The sequence below is a fragment of the Lepidochelys olivacea genome (genome assembly GCF_965140295.1).
Source record: "Lepidochelys olivacea isolate rLepOli2 genome assembly, chromosome: 1".
NCBI classification, from domain to species: Eukaryota; Metazoa; Chordata; order Testudines; family Cheloniidae; genus Lepidochelys; species Lepidochelys olivacea.
The window spans coordinates 222461897-222481048 of record NC_140411.1 but is presented as its reverse complement, the minus strand read 5'-3'; the positions used below and the strand labels follow the sequence as shown (position 1 = coordinate 222481048).

At 41.9% G+C, this 19152-nt stretch overlaps 1 protein-coding gene across 1 annotated transcript in view; it reads left to right on the top strand.

Annotated features, from left to right (window-relative positions):
* ANO2 (anoctamin 2) overlaps positions 1–19152 on the top strand; it is a gene marked incomplete at its 5' end in the record, with an annotated part of 265818 nt that overhangs the window by 142453 nt on the left and 104213 nt on the right. The window contains one exon of the mRNA XM_084617062.1: positions 3093–3176. Within this exon, the coding sequence (XP_084473188.1) occupies positions 3093–3176 (84 nt within the window). The remainder of the gene's footprint in view (positions 1–3092; positions 3177–19152) is intronic.

The following is a 19152-nucleotide window of genomic DNA, read 5'->3' as shown; positions in this document are numbered from 1 at the left end:
TTATTTCTTATTCTCATCTATAGCATATTGTGGATAGCTCTTTATTGTATATTTGGGGCAAACCATGGAGCCCTTTCTCAGGGAAAACTCCCACTGACGTCAATGAGAGTTTCGCCCAAGTAAGGACTCCAGGATTTGGCTCTTTGTTTTCGGGATGGGAATTCTCATTTTCCACTCTGAGCATTCATTTGGCCTCACAGTACCTTGGCTCACATGGTTTTCAATAAGTGTCTGGCAGCTGTATTGGCCCACCTCCAGCATCATGGGATTCATATTTATCCCTACATGGACATTTGGCCTTCCTCAAGTCATCAGAACTATTTCTAGTTTATTGTCCTACCTCTAAAAGTCTTCCCACTTTCAGACAAAGAACTTGATTCTGAATCACACTCGTTTTACAATAGTGTAACTCCACTGACTTCAGTGGAGTTATTCCTGCTTTACATCAGTGTAAATGTGATCAGAATCAGGCTCAAATCTCTAAATGCATGGTATGCGTTGTTTGATGTAAAGGGCTTGTAAATATATATACACACACACACACACTTATTCCAGAAGGTTTTAAGGTCCATTCTATCAGGGATAAGGCAGCTTTGAAAGATTGTATAAAGATATATTAGATTTCCAATCCAGGTGTGGATGCGTGGAATGCAGATGCAGAGACATTGAAAAGTTTTACGTGAACTACAAATGGTTTAATAGCAAAAATAGATATAACAGTTATTAACAAAATAACGTACAAACGAAAAAGAATATTGTTGGGGTTCAAACCAGTCTCTGGAATTCAGTCTTAACTTTAGCATGCATATATATGTATATATATACACACACACACACTCACGCTCAATGTCATCAGGATAAAGGGTGGCTTATTTTCTGGGGATCGTACAGACCAGTAAGGAGCTGTGTCATTGCCTGCCTTGTAACCTTGGGTGCCTTAATGCTTTGCTGGCTCAGATTCCTGACACCCAGAGCCTACCCACAAGCACAAAGTCTCACCCTGGCTTCCACCAGCCTTGTTACTCCTTGCAATTGCACGGTGACTCTAACAGCCCTTCCAGTCCTGAGTCTCCCCAAATCCATCCTTCCCGAGTTCTTAACTACCAGACACTCAGACTTTTCCCTTCTGTTTTGTTAGCCCCTTCAATACCAGTTCACTTTGGCACACGCACGCCACACAGTTTGCACAACAGAGACCTGCTTGGGGAAAAATAGACAAAAGGTTTATTTAATAGAAAAGCCACAGCTTCAAAGATAAAATTGTAGGGGAGAGCAAAAATATACAAGTTAAACAGTAAATAAACATAAAGACGCGACCTTGGGCTTTACAGTTCTGTATAAGATAAAATTACTTTTCTAATACAAGTTACCTATTGCCTTTGAACAGTTTCCCAGTATACACCTAACTCTGATGGTGGTGGAGAGAGATCCAGTGTTTCATGGATAATTTACTGCCTAGGGACTTACCCTCATTTACTGGATGCCTTTCACTTCAAACCTCTTCTATTTAAAGAGGGTTTGCAGGTTCTTTTCTTCAGTCACTATTGATATTCAAAGTGGAGAAATCTCCAGTTGTCTCAATGTCTCTCCATTGACTTAAATGGCCCATCATTGACTTTTCCTAGGTTGTGCTATGGATTGTTACTTGAGTCCGATTTTGTATAAATACCTGGCTTGGGAGATACTTTTCCCTGTCTGATCACTCACTGACCTGCTGTGAGGTAGAGCTGGAGTTTTTAAGCAGTTTTCTATATGCACAAATACATAAATTCATAACCACAGCTTGTATACCCCTCTTATAATAATTAAGAATGTTAAACACTTTCATAAAAGACCTTACTTGACCTACTTCTATAGCACGGCAACATTGTATACAATCAGTTAATACAGCTGCTTATTCTTTGGAGTTCAAAACCTGTTCTCCGTTTGGGGTGTCTGGACCCTGACTGTTACCATGGGCAAGTAGGATTTTGTGAGCAGGCTGGAAAAAATTTTTTTAACAATTTTACAAGGCTTAATGGCATTGCTAGGGGGCACTGTACCCCCTAAAATGGGCATAACTGGATAGTACATGCAAATTGTCAGAGGGGATACTGTTGTGGAGAATGCACACCGCACATTTTAGCGGTAAATATTGGTATGTTTTGGGGGTTTTTTTTAAGTGCTGCACACCTTCCCTCTAGCATCAAGGAAGGTGTTTAGCCTGACATTGCTCTCGCAAGAGTAATGCCTCTAGCACTCACCACTCAGACCCTACACTTTTGCATTCACTGCACTGTGTTGCTGGTGGGAAATGCCAGTACTTAGCTCTAAAGTATAAGCTGGTATATTAAAAAAGGGTCTAAAGGATCCAACCAGCTCTAAACTTCTTTGAGCCTCACCCCACAAAATAGTTGAAATTTTTTCCTTTGAATCAAATCCCAGAATTCCTTGCCAGCCACAAAAGACTGTGGAATGATTTTGAGGCCATTTTGTGGGTCAGGAGCCAAATATGATTGAGAGTTACTGGTCTAGATTACACTGTTTTCAAAGTTTGCTTATATACTGTAGTGTGAATTAGTCAATATGTACAGAATATTGTTTCTTTTCAGTACCCAGCTTTATGGAGAATATTTTTAACTTGTTCTTTTTCCCTTTTCACCATCAAAAATGCACCAGGGAACATGTAAAGATTTGACTAAATTTTCCATTTAGATAAACCTATGAGTGTTTGATCTCAGTTCATTGTGTCTGTGTACCAATTGTGTTTCATGGTTGAACAACTGATGAGGAACTGTTTGAGGAACAACTGAGGAACAACTGATGAGGAACTATAAGGAACTTTGGGGGGAGGGATAGCTCAGTGGTTTGAGCATTGGCCTGCTAAACCCAGGGTTGTGAGTTCAATCCTTGAGGGGGCCATTTAGGGATCTGGGGCAAAAACTGGGGATTGGCCCTGATTTGAGCAGGGGGTTGGACTAGATGACCTCCTGAGGTCCCTTCCAACCCTGATATTCTATGTCTCAATGTATTTGTGGTGCTTTTATACTCTGCAGATAATCAGCTTTTAAAACCTTTTGCCACAGACATGATTTTGTTTTGACTTGTTTCAGGAACATCCCAGACCAAAATATGAAACCAAAGTGCGACAGAAAAAACTCAAAAATGAAACCAATAAAAAGGATAATATAGATGAGGTAAGACGCATGGATTTACTTCCACTTTTCATTTGCATTTGGTTTGTGTTTTGTGAACATTTTTATGTCTGTCTCGGTTTGGCTCTGCTGATCAGTTTGCAGAATAGTCTCTTCTGTGCTGTTTGCCTCCTATTCAGCACTCTGAATGTTTTTAGGGCAATCATTGTGCTAGCCCTGTGTGAGGCATCCTGCCTAAGAGGGTGGAGAATGTGTAGTGCAGGGTCTACAGAGGGGGGTGGTGACTGATCATGATCAGTGATGGAATCAATGATCTGGAGTTTGAAACTGTTCCAGAAGGTGAAGTGTCCTGCAGTGGGGCACTCCCACAGCATATGTATGAATTTACCACTCTGCCCTTTCAGTGTTTGTCTGCTTAGCCCATTCCTCACTATACAAGGAAGGCTTACTTTGATACTTTTTATTACAGGTAGTATAAAAAAGGCGGGGGGAGGGAGGGCAATATTTTCATTATTTTTTGAAATTTAAAATAAAAGCTAGAAAGAAATTTCACCAAAAAATCAACAGTTTTCCTCTTTTTAAAAATTGAAATAAAAAAACCCCAACCAGCTCTACTTTCTGCATATTCCAAACTGGATTATTGTGAAACTCTTTTTCGGTGAAACTTTAGATAGGGCTCAATCCTGCAAAATACCCATTGAATTACAATGGTGCAGGTTCAGGCATCTAGGGCAGTATTCAGAGGCCCGTTTCCTTAGCAGTCTGACTTGGAGCATATTACACACCACACTGGGTTCCCACTTTTTTCCAGGTACAATCCAAAATATTGCCTATGATCTACAAAGTCTTGTGTGTCATCTTCACTGCTACAGTTAGCTCGAGTTAATACACTTGAGTTACTGCACTTGAGCTAGCCTGGCTTAAGTGAGAGCAATCACACTTCAGAACAACACTAAATTACACAGGCTGTTTTGATTAGCAGCACAGAGTGACTAGATTAGCTGCTGATGCTTTGTTGTAACTTGAGTTGTTGCATTCCCACTGCATGACTAGCTGGAGGTTCAGCATCACTTGAGTTTCAACCCAGCCCCCTGATACCCTAGCTATCTTGAGCTTAAAGCACCAGTTAATTTGAGCTAGAAATTTTTGTATGTGGATGGGATTCAAATTAGGGGTAACACTCAACTTATAACTGTAGCTAACTGGGCTGTGAAGACACACCCTGAGGTATGTCTACTCTGCAGTTGGGAGTGTGTTTGCCAGCAGGGGTAGACAGACACACATTAGCTCTGCTCGCCTTAGCACGCTAAAAGTAGCAGTGTAGCTGGGACAGAATGGGCAGCGGCTCGGGCTAGCCACCTGAGCACAAACCCTCCTGGTCCTCGTTGGTGTGTACTCTGGCAGTCAGCCTGAGCCACCACCCCCAGCTACATGGCTATTTTTAATGCGCTAGCTCACGCAGAGCTTGCGCCTGCCTGCCTATCTGCACTGGACAGCATGCTCCTAACAGCATTTTATATGTACTCTTAATGACTGCCTCTTTTCCCATATATGACCTAGTCAATTGAGATCAGTTTGGACTCTCAAGCTGACAAAACTGTCACTTGTGTGGCTGGGGATAAGGAATTCTCAGTGGAGGGCTTTGACTATGGAATCTGCTAACCCATTGATCTGACCCCGCAGTGTTTGTTGACCTGGCGGAAATGCTCAAACACTCAGCTGTTTACCCAGGTTGTTTTTGTTTGTTTGTTTGTTTTTTCAAGGGGGTGGTTTGGGAAGTTTTGGTTTGCCTGACTAGCTACTCCATTTGTGTTGCGTAACATTGGCTGGCTGACATACTGTGTCACTGGTCTTACTGTAAATGCATCTAGAGCAGTGGTTCTCAAAGCCAGTTTGCCGCTTGTTCAGGGAAAGCCCCTGCCGGGCCGGACCAGTTTGTTTACCTGCCGCATCCACCGGTTCGGCCGATCATGGTTCCCACTGGCCGTGGTTTGCCTTTCCAAGCCAATGGGGGCTGCGGGAAGTGGCGCAGGCCAAGGGACATGCTGGCCGCCCTTTCTGCAGCCTCCATTGGCCTGGAGCGGTGAACCGCGGCCAGTGGGAGCCGCGATCAGCCGAACCTGCGGACGCGGCAGGTAAACAAACCTGTCCAGCCCAGCAGGGGCTTTCCCTGAACAAGCGGCGGACCAGCTTTGAGAACCACTGATCTAGAGAGTTGCAATAGCAGCATCCTGTATATGGAAAAAATAAATAAATGTGTAACTTTTTTACCATTATGAGGTGTGGTTAGCTTTCTCTGGCTGTTTCAGACCTGAAGGCAAGTGCTCATTCCCACTCCCCTCTTGTAAAAGTCTGATTGAGGTCTATTTCCCAGGCATTCATAAATCCCTGAAGACTCCCTGCATTAGACTTTGCTAAATGTAGCTTATATTGTGTATGCCACATGTTACAACTAAGTCAAGGTATTCAGAAACGTGTCCAATCTTGAGATTGAAGGAACCTCTTTACCCTGTTTATATACTGAAAAGAAACAGTGCATGAACTGGAGATAACTCCAGAACTCAGGCCTGGCCGAATAAATTTGATGTTGCAGCATATGAAGGAACTTAACTACCCCCTTTCTCCTGCAGATCATCACTGAGTTCTTGTAGTGTAGCCAATGAGTTATCCAGTCAGATAAAATTAACTGCCACCTAGTGGGCTTTATCCAACAACCATGGAAGTCAGTGGAAAGATTCCCAATGACTTTAATGGGTGTTGGATCTGGCCCAATATGAACAGGGAGTTTTGCCAGACAGGAGCTCAGACACAGAGGATGGGGAGCTTTTCCATTAGGCAACGAGCAGTTTTCTGGGCATCCCTAGTAAGGGATTAAACACTATAATAGGTAAATAAAGGAACTGATGTGCACCTCTCTTGTTTAAAGTAAGTGAACATTGAGAATAAGAGAGTGAGTGATACTGCACAAATTACATTTTTGTTGGGGCTAGGATGAGCAAGGTAGTGAGCCAGCTTAAATGGGGAATGGATAGCCCCCAGCATCAAAGGTTAGAAATAAAATCATTGTAAAAGAAAATGAAGTATAATCAGACTATAAATCAGAGTCTGAGAAGCTACTTAAAGAGCCAGCAGCACACAAATGGGAAGAATTCATTGGAAATTTCACCTAAAGAGATGTGTTTATATATATATATACACACACACAAACACACATACACACACACATTGAGTGCTATTTTACCTATTGCACCAATGTGAGTTCTAAAATTGCTCTTGCTTTTCAGAGAGGAAAGGTGATATTGGTTTTCATCATCCAGCTGGGTGCCTTTACCTCCTGAGCCCAATCAAGTCAACTTGTTGCTTGGCCATGGTTTCATTTGGACAAACAAAGCCAAGTGTGCCCTTTTCTTTAGTGACAGTCGCATTCTGCTGGGGACATCAGTGTCTCTGTAGCTTGGTGCTTAGCCCATTCAGTAAGGGTTCGACCCTGCAAGGTGTTGATTGCTTCCAGAGAGGTGCTGAGCATCCTTTATCTCCCATGGATTGTGAGAGCATTTGTGCCACTGTCACACTGTCTGGAGTGGCTCATGACTGAGAGTGCCAGCCTGAGGTCAGATTCTCAAAAAGCAGGGCAGATACCCCAAACCTGTTGTATGTACTATAATAAGATTTCACCAACCTGGTAACAAGTGTGAGCTCCCAAAGTACTACAGTAGTCTTATAATGAAGTCACAGATGCTTTGGATGCTCCAGGCTATCTTGCCACCCAGATAAGATGGACTATGTGATAAATGGTTACTTACACCAAAAATCAAAACATACTCCAGTTGTTTCCAGTCGCAAGAGACCAGTCACCTACCCCAGATCAGTTTGTACCTTAGATCTCACACCAAAGACAATGCTAGTAGCCAATCCTGTAATAAACTAACTTAAGATTTATTCAGTAGAAAAAAGAAATGAGAGTTTATTTGCAGGTTAAAGCTAACAAGCATGTATACACAAATGAGTTCCAGTCTGTGATTCAAAAGGTGACAGAGTTGTAGTAATCGATCAGTTCAAATTGTCTTTCAGGGCTAACCCAGACCAAGCAGCATGGGGATCTCTTTGCTTATGGTTAGGAATCTTTGCCCCTCAGAGTCCAGATAGCAAGAAAGAGATTCAGGTTCTCCTTGTTAGGAATTTTTATCTCTCTCCATTCCAGATACCAGAATTAATGGGATGAGTTCATCAGTAGGCTTCCCCTTCCTGAAGAGAGTTAGGTATTCAATCAATAGGACCTCTCTTCTCTGGTGCCTTCAGTGAGCCATATTGAGTGTGTTACCTTAATTAATGCTTCTTTTCCCATTTGGTGAGTTACACAGTTACAGAGGTTTCAGAGTAGCAGCCGTGTTAGTCTGTATTCGCAAAAAGAAAAGGAGTACTTGTGGCACCTTAGAGACTAACCAATTTATTTGAGCATAAGCTTTCGTAAGCTGTAGCAATGTCTCCCTGCCTTCTAACACGGGGTGCCCTTTACACTGCTGTGCTGCTATAGCCCTCAGTCCCAGACTGCTCAGAAACAGCCTTCAGCATGTCATTCCCCGCTATGTCTATGTGTGTGCTGCAGTCAGCCACACACTGGCTCTTACCAGCCTTGTTTATACTGCAGGGTGACCCGCAACATACTCCCAGTCTTAGATTTCCCCCCAGAAATGTATGTACTGTACTGCCCGGCCCTCTCCAGGACAATACACGCTTATATAAACTCTACCATTTAATTGACAGAAATAACATGCACATGTCCTGTTACCCCAAATGGAATTTTCCAGGCACTTCAATTCAAACACACTGGATTTGATAAAACTATAAAACAAGTTTATTAACTACAGAGAGAGAGATTTTAGATGAGTACAAGTAATGAGGCATAAAAGTCAGAAATGGTTACAAGTAAAATAAAGATCGAACACAACTAGTGTCTAACTTAACAAACTATGTTAAATTCAAAGCAAGGTTTACTCACCACATGCTTTAGCAGATTACTGGCCTCTCCTAATCCAACGCTGCTTCCTCTATCTTTCAGGTGCTGTTTATGTGGTAGGCAGAGAGAAAGAGAGGGGTACTCTTGAGGTGTCTCCCCTTCCTTTTTATAGTCCTCTCTCCACTTTGAGAAGCATTTCCAGCTGGGAGTATAGTGACAGGCAGTCTATATGGAGGGGAACTCCATGCTGTATCTTTGCTAAGATGTATATTTTTTGTCCATGCCCCCTTTTCTGCCAAAGAATGTCCATTTAGCAGGTAATGGCCCATTGGACTTGTTTACACTTGGCTAAGGCATCAGGTTGTTTCTAAGGACCTGGTTTGGCCACTCCCCAGACTTGGAAAATGTGTTGGTAACACCATACAGTGGTATCTTATAACTCTTTATACAATGTTGCCACACACATGTTACCAGGGTCAATAATGACCAGCAAATACTGAGTTTTCAAATGATACCTCACAAGGCATACTTTGTACAAAGATTATTATAATAGTGAGCAAGACGTGAATACAGGGGTACAGTCTGTCACAATGTAATAGGGTTTGCCACTCAGACAGATATGATACTGGTTTGCACAGACAGAGTCACCCCATTGCCATTGCATAGCAAATATTCACAAGTATTCTGACTCCCTGATGGGTGTTGTTATGAACTGTGCTTTCCCCTAGAGCAATTTAGTTCAGTTTGAGAGAGACCAGGTGAATTTTAACCATTTATTGAAAACTACAATAGAATCCTAATATGTGATCCCAGGTTACAGTGCAACAAGTAAAGTAAACAATCTCACTCCCTGCTGGGTGGTTCGGCGAAGCGTACTGGTTGTGGCCAGATGAACCTTCCTCTCTGTTCAGAGTCTGTCACCTCTCCACCACACAGAGAAGCTTTTAGCACACCCTTATATAGCTATGTATGCGCCTTGTGATGGTCACGTGTCATGTACACAGTATGTGCAGAAATACCCCACCACAGTTTTCCCTGCTGCTGAGCCCAAACATGCATTACAACGTTAAACAAAACACACGCTAAAACAGTGATGAAATAAACATTAATAACAAGAAGGGCAAAGGGGCCTCAGCCCAGGGACACAGGGGCGTTTAAGGGTGCAGCCTATATGAGGGCTCTGCAGTCCCCTAACAGTGCTTTTAGTTCCAGAATCCAATAAAAACAGATCAAAACCATTTCTAAAATTATGACCTTAAGGGTAAAATGTTCAAAAGTGCCTATGTCCCATTTTTAAAAATGACTACAGCACTTAGGAGTTTAAAGCACATTGTCTTTCATCAAGACTTAAGCTCCTAAATGTCTGAGTCTCTTCTGAAAATAGGACAGAGGCTCCTGTACAGTTATGCAAAGGGCAGGACCTTTCACTTGCATTTGTTTGCAGGGCTCTTTAATAAATGTGCTCATCCTGCAGCTTTAACCACTTTACCTGCTATCTACCTGCAAATCCATCTCACCGTGGACTACTCTGAAAGTTCCAAACCTCTGAGCCGTTTTCAGTCAGCCGAATTTGTATTTAATCACTTTGCCACAACGATTATTTCCTCTTGCCCTCAAAAATGGCTTTCTCCTCCCTGCACACCTCTCTCCTCAACAAACACCAGGCTACTGTGGTTTGTGGTACAGACTGTACATTTCAGGGCTGGAAATAATCTCTCTAGACCAAGGGAAAGAGGAAATCCCTGGTTCTTTAATGGGACATTCAGCACGTGCATTTAGCTCTGGAAAGTCCTGAGAAACTGGACTTTAAAATGATGAAGTTTTAAATATAGAATAGCTATTTTACATACTTTTAAGAAGGCATATTCTCTCTCCCTCAGGTGCCTGTAAGGTACTCATGGAGTCACTAGCTCAACAGCTTTAGCACGATGGTTGATGTCAAGACACAGGTTTCCCAGAGGTCTCTAACTCGGTACCTGGGCAAGAAGCCAGGGCACAGGACGTTGTCAGATTGCTAGTGCAGCCCTTCTATCTTTTCTATACTTGTGTCCAGGTAGAGGCCTCTATGAGATTATTGGATCAGCATCTGTAGCTTTCTGGTTTCCTATGAATATCCAGGATTCTATGAGGTCTCTGTCTCAGCACGTCTAGAATGATAATCAAATGCCAAGGCCCAGGTCTCTGTGAAGTCATTAGCTCACCATTGTTAGTGGGCTGGTCTGATGTCAAGACATATCTCTGTGATATCACTGGTCAGCAACTCTAGATTGCTGTTCTTATATTAAGTGACAGATCTCTGGCACCAGTGTTCAGCATCTCTCGCTTGCTTATCTGATGTGAAGCCACAGGTTGCTCGGAAGACTTTAGCTCAGCATCTGTGACTTACTGGGTTAGAGCTTATTTACTCCACTGGTTTAGAATTTATTTAAAAGCAAAGGTCTCTGTAAGGTAGTGGCTTATTTCCAGTATGATCATCCCTCTGTTCCGGTGATGCTTTTCCTGTAAGTTTATTGTAAAGTCCTGAGTTTTTACATCAAAATTTCTATATGTGATGGAATTCCTGCTTGCCTTACTCCCACAGGTAGGCCCACCAACATTCCTGGGGCTACTTGTATGACTAACGTGAGAAAGATTTAGTCATAACATTGCATTGTATTGCAAAAGAAAATCAACACGGGTTACCACCCTCTTGAAGCATAACTTGGAAATGCCTGGTAACAGAGCATCTTTCCAGTACAAAGCTTTCAGTGATTTCTCTGAATATCACAAATTGTGAGTCAGTCCTATGTTATTTGGGTGAATAAAGGTACATTTTCTAAATTTTTGCTATATGTTAGCTGGAAAGGGGAGCAATAAACTCATGGGTGTAAATTCTGTGCGGACAGGCGTAGACAGGTGCTGTTGGATCCTAAACTAAGATTAGACCCTGTGGGCCAAATTCAGTTCCTGCATAAACAGGAGTGACTCCACTGATTTCAATAGGATTCCATCTTCTTAAACCAGGTTTGAATATACTACTTGAAGCACTCTGTTGCTGAAGTCATTAACTCTAATGGGAGTTGGAGGTACTCAACATTGTTAGGATCAGACCTTTAATTAGTAAACATGTGAGTCACTATACCCTAACACCAAATTCTAAATCAGCCTTTATTAAAGTGAGTGATGTAAATTAACATGTTGCAGATGTAATGTATTACTTGCCCAATGGGGATTATAGTATAGAAAATCGCTTTCATGCAAACACTTGTTATAGTATTTAATCTACTGTGATGAACAAAGAACAAGATTTAAGTCTATAATATACTGTATGTTTCAGGCTGTTTTATTATATTTAATAAATATTTTATCAGGTGTATTGAAACTGGGGAAGAAATTGTGAGGGTAGGTAGCTCTTTGTAAAAGATTGGTGTGAAATTTACTATTACAATAATACCCTAAGGTCTTATTGTTTCCAAGGAAAACTCATTTAAAGTTAAAGAAGTTAAAACATTTACACTAAATGCCTCAGGTTAAGCAGCAAACAGTTAGTCATTAGAAATAATTACATGCACTTAAAAAGATAATGATAAGCTCTAAGAGACTGATTTTGAAAACTCTTATGTGCGCAGTCCCATTGTAGTCAGTGGAAATATTTGTGTCAGTAAGGACTTGCTATGTAAGTAAAGGTTTACAGTGACAATCTCGATGTAGTTCTAAATTGGGTAACCAAAAAGGTTTCCTTTTGGTTATGTTGAGAAGACAGATTAAGTGTATAAATGTGTGTGCATGCTTGCATATGGCTCTGCTAATATAATAATGTGGGGAGAGCAGTTGTAATCGGTACAGCAAAACAGTTGATCATTTCTTTGCTATTCTCCATATAGTACCTTTGAAGTTCTTGTTTAGGAACTTTCAGCATCAGTGGTGTGGTTAGAGATTTTTAAGAATAGAACATTCTCAGATTATCATCTCTGTGGAATATTAGAGATTGTTGAAAGATACTTCCCAGGCTCAATGATAAACTTGTCTCTGTATTCATGCAATGTTAAGATTATGAATCTAAATGCACAAAAGTCGGGAAATGAAAAAAATATGCCCTCTTCTGTAAACACACAGATGGACTAGCTCCAACTCCCATTGGAGTCAGTAAAAAGCATCCCATTGATTTCAGGGGGAGAAGGATTAGCTCCTGACTCCTTTTCACATTCTTTTCAATAAGAAGTGTTCAGCTGATCTGGCAAATAAGAAAGTATATGATTGTGCATCATATCTTGCCTATTTGGCAGGAAACCAAATAGCTGATCCCACATATGTCTCAAGGAAAACTTTCTTTATAGCAAAAGAGGACTTGTCTCTTGGTTTGTGTACTTAGAAAAAGGCCTGGGAATAATAACATTTGGCATTCCCTCTTGTTTTTAACTCATCATGTCAAATATGAAAGTGGCATGATGAATTATTGAAATAAATAAAATTGTTAATTCCACTGTTAATTTAAGTGACATGATATTGTAAATAAAGGTTTAACATATATAGTCACAATATAGCATACGTTAGAATGTCATGGAAAATAGTATGTCATCAGTGCCTTTTAGGCATTATAAAAAGGTCAGCACAAAAGACCTTAATCTGTTTTACTTCAGCCTTGACATAGGGAAAACACCCATCAAAGCTTGTATCAGCACTGACGAAAAACTGAGCCTGCAGGCTTGGCGCTATTATATTTTATTAGGAAGTTCTCATTAAGATTAACTAAATAAAAGAATGACTTTAAATCCCTTTACCACCTAGCTACAACTGGGATAATTGGTTGTAAATATTTGTTTGGATAATTGGAGCTGAAAAAGATTTCTGACACACCCATAGTTGCCTTGCCATTAATTGTAGGAAAATTATTTGCTAGGGCTGAGTGGCCCTAACTAGTGACCTTGCTTAGAAAATTCAGTATCGTCCCAATATTTCTTTAATTGGCTGCGGTCTTCTAAGTCTTTTTTTCTGTCTTCTCATTATTGTTAACTTCCTTTTACCAGCATTTGAGTTAGAGGCTTATGTCAAATCTGTCCTTTCTCTCCTCTTCTTTTCTACTAGTCCCTTGCACCATTAACAAAGCACAGTTTTTAAATGACAAATATTAAAGGAGTAAACACGAATGAAAATATGAGAATGTATATGCTGATGACAGTTCTTAACCCTTAGGAATCCTTCCTCCTTGTTCCCATTGCTGCAGTTGCTAACTGATTCATTAATTGGATCAAATCACTTATAAAGAACAGCCATGGCTCTGTTCATTCTTACATCAATTTTACACCAGGGTAAACAGAATCAGAACTTAAATCTCCAAAAGACCTTGAGCATTTTCAACATTTTCTTTTTCAAATGTGTAGTGAGTTTTCCTGCTTGGGTATAAATATATAGTCAAAATCCCCTTCCGTGTCTGAAAAATCTTAGCAGCAATTTTCACTGAATAAATAAGTTTATTTTACATTTTGCTGACCTGAATCAACACTGCTTTACACCAGTGTTATGCTAATATAACTCCACTGAAATCAAAGGCATTAGAATGATCCTGTTTGTCCTTTCTCAATTCCATTAATTTAAGAGAGCAACTCTCCTGTTCCTTAGCTTCCACTGGAACCCTTGTATTACACTGTTCAAGATACTGCTGCTTCTCTTTACTAAGGAAAGCAGAATGGATTATATATATCATGACCATAAAGGACCTTTTGGGGTTCAGGAAAGTCTGTACCATTCAGTCACAGCACTCTAGTCAGCTCATTATAATAAAATATCATTACAGATATCAAAAAGGCATTTTACTTGGTTGAGTGGGTTACTCTACCCTTGGAGACTGGAAAATCTGGATTTGGGCCAAGTTTTAGAAAATAGGTATCTAATCTTTCTGAACATCCTTCCGCCAACATAAAAATTACTGTTTTTGTCAGAAAGAAAAGGAGTACTTGTGGCACCAGTACTCCTTTTCTTTTTGTGAATACAGACTAACACGGCTGTTACTCTGAAACCTGTTTCTGTCAGAGATAGCTTAGAACTTAAAAGAGAGAGTAGGCAGGATTATTGTTCTTATTTTTTGTGCTAGTCATTAGGATGCCAGTTCAGGAAAACATTCCTTTTCAGGATAGCACTTAAACACGTGCTCAACTTTAATCACATACTGGGATTTAGGCACATAATTAAAGCTAAAGATGTGCTTAATTGTTGTCCTGAATAGGGATGAACTTAAGCACATAGAATCATAGAATTGTAGGACTTGAAGGGTTCTCGAGAGATCTTCTAGTCCAGTCTACTGTGCTAAAGGCAGGACTAAGTATTATCTAGACCACCCCTGACAGGTATTTGTCTAACCTGCTCTTAAAAACCTTCAGTGATGGAGATTCCACAACCTCCCTAGGCAATTTATCCCAGTGCTTAACTACCCTGACAGGAAGTTTTTCCTAATGTCCAACCTAAACCGCCCTTGCTGCAATTTAAGCCCATTGCTACTTGTCCTATCCTCAGAGGTAAAAGAGAACAATTTTTCTCCCTCCTCCTTGTTACAACCTTTTATGTACTTGAAAATTGTTATCATGTCCCACCTCGGTCTTCTCTTCTCCAGACTAAACAAACCCAATTTTTTCAATCTTCCTTCATAGGTCATGTTTTGTCGACCTTTAATCATTTTTGTTGCTCTTCTCTGGACTCTCCAACTACCTTCCCTCTAAGGTGCACGCCTAGGCAGCCGCACAGGAGGGAACGTAGGAGCTGCACAGGCATGGCTCCAGTAATTAGGTGCCTCCTGGACCCTGGAGAGGATGTGGAAGGTGAGGTGGTGGGGGAAATAGGGAGTAGGTGGGGGAAATAGGGAGTAGGTGGAGGTCGGTGGGATCAGGTGGGGGTGGAGACTAACTTTGGGGTGTCCTTCCCAGTCCCAGCTGGGCTGCGTGTGGCAGCCAGGGAGAGATGCAACCCTCTCCCAGCCCCAGCAGCTGCCTCTCTGCAGCCCCAGCTGCGCCAAGGAGGCAGGGAGAGAGGAAAGTCTGACGCTGTCTCTCCCAACCCCAGTTTTTCACCCCAAACCCCTCATTCCCATCCCTACCCCAGAGCCTACACCCCCAACCAGAGCCCATACCCCCTCACCTCAACCCTCTGCCCCAGCCCTGAGCCCCTCATCCCCAGCCCCATCCCAGAGCCCACACCTCCAGCCAGAGCCCTCACCACCCCTGCACCCAAACCCTCTTCCCCAGCCCTGAGCCCCATCTAACACCCCAAACCCCTCATCCCCGGCCCCATCCTAGAGCCTGCACCCCCAGCCAGAGCTCTTACCCCTGCACCTCAACCCTCTGCTCAGCCCTGAGGCCCCCCCACACTTTGAATCCCTTGGCCCCATCCCAGCCAAATGAATTTTATTATGTGCACCAATATGGAGGTGATGTGTCACACATCACCTCCATATTGGTACACATAACAAGATTAATTCCGCACATGAGTGGGAAAATTTAGAGGGAACACTGCTCTCCAATTCATCCACATCTTTGCAAAAATTTGGCACCCAGCTGGAGTATTCTGTCCAATTCTGGGTGCCACATTTTGGGAAAGATGTGGATGAATTGGAGAGCAGTGTTCCCTCTAAATTTTCCCACTCATGTGCGGAATTAATCTTGTTATGTGCACCAATATGGAGGTGATGTGTGACAAATCACCTCCATATTGGTGCACATAACAAAATTAATGGGGTGGGGGCCGAGGTGTTCAGCGTGTGGGAGGGGGCTCAGGGTAGGGCAGAGGGTTGGGGTGTGGGGGGATGAGAGCTCTGGGGATGAGGGGTGTGGAAGGGGGCTCAGGGCTGAGGAAGATGGTTGGGGTGCTGGGAGAGGGCATGAGGGGCTGGGCTCTGGCTGGGGGTGCGGGCTTTGGGGTGGGGCCAGGGATGAGGATTTTGGGGTGCAGGCAGGCTGCCCCGGGACTGGGCCAGAAGACTCCCCCCAGTCCTCTCCCTGCCAGCAGCAGTGAGCTCTGGGGGAGGGGCCCTTCTCTCCCCGCCAGCAGCACCGAGCTCCGGGGCTGGAGGAGAGGCCCGCAGCAGCCCAGCATGCCCCAACTTGCTCCCCTCCCGAGTGCCTGCCCACCTCCTACCTCTCTCCTTTCCAGGCCCCTGCTGCGCAGCCCGTTATAGCCTGCTGCATGGCTGTGCAGCTTAGAGGGAACTCAGCTGTTGACTCATATTTAGCTTGTGATCCATTATGACCCCCAGATCCCTTTCTGCAGTACTCCTTCCTAGGCAGTCATTTCCCATTTTGTATGTGCGCAACTCATTGTTCCTATCCAAGTGGAGTACTTTGCATTTTCTTTATTGAATTTCATCCTATTTACTTCAGACCATTTCTGCAGTTTGTCCAGATCATTTTGAATTTTAGTCCTATCCTCCAAAACACTTGCAACCCCTCCGAGCTTGGTCCGCAAACTTTATAAGTGTACTTTCTATGCCATTATATAAATCATTGCCATTATCTAAATCATCTAATCATCATGAAGATATTGAACAGAACTGGACCCAGAATGGATCGCTGAGGGACCTCACTCGTTATGCCCTTCCAGCTTGACTGTGAACCAGTGATAACTACTCTATGGGAACAGTTTTCAAACCAGTTATGCACCCACCTCATAGTAGCTCCATCTAGCTTGTATTTCCCTAGTTTGTTTATGAGAAGGTCATGTGAGACACTATCAAAAGCCTTATAAAAGCCTTACTCCATTATCTTTCCAGGTACTGAAGTTAAGCTGACCAGGTTCTCCTTATTCTGCTTTTTACTGATTGGCACTATATTTGTCCTTTTCCAGTCCTGTGGAATCTCTCCTGACTTCCATGACTTTTCAAAGATAATCACTAATGTCTCAGTCAGCTCCTTGAATATTCTAGGATCTATTTCATCAGCCCCCGGTGACTTGAAGACATCTAATGTGTTTAAGTAATTCTTAAGTTGTTCTTTCCCTATTTTAGCCTCTGATCCTACCTCATTTTCACTGGCATTCATTAAGTTAGATGTCCAGTTGCTACTAAACTTTTTGGTGAAAACTGAAACAAAAAAACCATTTAGCACTTCCGCCATTTCCACATTTTCTGTTATTGTTTCCCTCCCCCATTGAGTAATGGGCCTACCCTGTCCTTGGTCTTCCTCTTCTTCTAATGTATTTGTATTTGCTCCTTAAGTATTTTCCTGAATTGAGGCCTAACCCTTTTATGGACAACAGGAAGGCAAGTGCATATATCTTTGGTATTTAACTGAATGGAAAGACCCACTCATATAGGGTTTATTCTTCACTCTTGAAAGTCAGTGGAAGTTTTGCCAGTAAGTAATAAAATATTAAGCCTATGTCTGCAGTTTATGCAGATGATTTACTATTATATTGTACACAAGCCAGAGACTATAAAAACAGGTTAGAGAATTATAGTGAAGTCATAAACTAGAAAATAAATCTCCAGAAATCTGTGGAGCTTCCAGTTTAATAGAGAGACTCACATATAAGACAAGCTAAATAGTATTTTGCTTTTGCAGTATGCTGGTGGCAAATGCTTGCATCTTGGAGTGTATATTCCACCTTCTATTGAGCATATTTGTAGGGTAAATGTCATAAAATTAATCTCCAAGGTCAAAACAGAAGCCCAGATTTGGGATAAAATTTACCTAAATTGGCTGTAGAGATTGCATTCAGTTAAACGGTTTGCCTAGGATTTTTTATTTGATACATATTACAATCCTGTCTTCATTTTTAAAGAAATAAACTACATTTGTGTTTAAATCCTTTGGGCATTTAATCCCCCTAGATTGAAATTCCACACCCACTACACTTAAAGATCTAGAATAGTGATTTTGAACTCCTCGACTTTCATCATACCATGTTTACTTATCGAAAGTACTTGTGTATTGGTCCACAAATACTCCGAGCCAATTTTAGAAGGAATGGAAGTCATGCTGTTTGAGACCAGTTGTATTAATTTAGATGGAATATATGGGCCAAAAGTGTTAACAGAACCAAGTCACTGTCCAATATTAAACACAAGGTTTGGGGTTTGGTGTACAGAGACCTCAGCCTGCCTAGTACCATGACAAACACACCATCAAACATCTTTTTAACTTTTTATTAAAGATCCAATAAAGAAAAAAGAACTGTTAAAGAATTTGAAATGCAAGGTATTAAGTAACAGAGGGGTAGCCGTGTTAGTCTGGATCTGTAAAAGTGGCAAAGAGTCCTGTGGCACCTTATAGACTATTAGGCATATTGGAGCATCCGACGAAGTGGGTATTCGCCCACAAAAGCTTATGCTCCAATACGTCTGTTAGTCTATAAGGTGCCACAGGACCCTTTGCAGGTATTAAGTAAGGCTGTCATTTTAACAATATCTCTTGTTCCCGTTCCTTTTAGCTAGAGTTTTTAGAAGGAAACCCACTTGTTTGAAAGTCTCTTAAATGGTATTCAATACCGTAATAACGTACTTTTTGGGGAAAAGAAACGAGTTAGTTGAGATGGGCTGGAGCTGTGGTTGTTGCTATTGTTAAAGTCCGATCACATTTCATCCCAGGTGGTGTTTGGGATGCAGCTAGAGCCAGTAGAGATGTCAATGTCTTCTGGGGCCTCTGTCTGGCCTGATCAGATCAGGATATCTTTCCTGATAAGTTTGACGAAGGCATGGGGTCTTATGAGATGGTGGGAGTGGCAGCCATGATAGTGAAGCTTGATCCAGTCTTTAAGGACTCCAAAAGGGTGTGTTGGACAGACTAGCCCATTCTCTCATTATTTTGTTCACCAATTAGGCCTACTTTCCAACACGCCAATTTTGGTTAATTGATTTCTCTTTCCAGGCTTTTCTTGATTACTAAGCATGATCTTAACACAGTCCTTGAGTTATATAAGTAGTCCTTTTTGTTTGGACAAACTCAGTCTTTCTGTGACCCTTCCGTACCTTTTCCCATCACCATTTGTTGTTATAGGTTATTGTGACATCTTAGGAATTTACCCTCACTTTTTACAGTTGAATGCACAATTGGGCTAAATATGTAGGCCCAGTTATTACAACATACCTCCTTAACACCA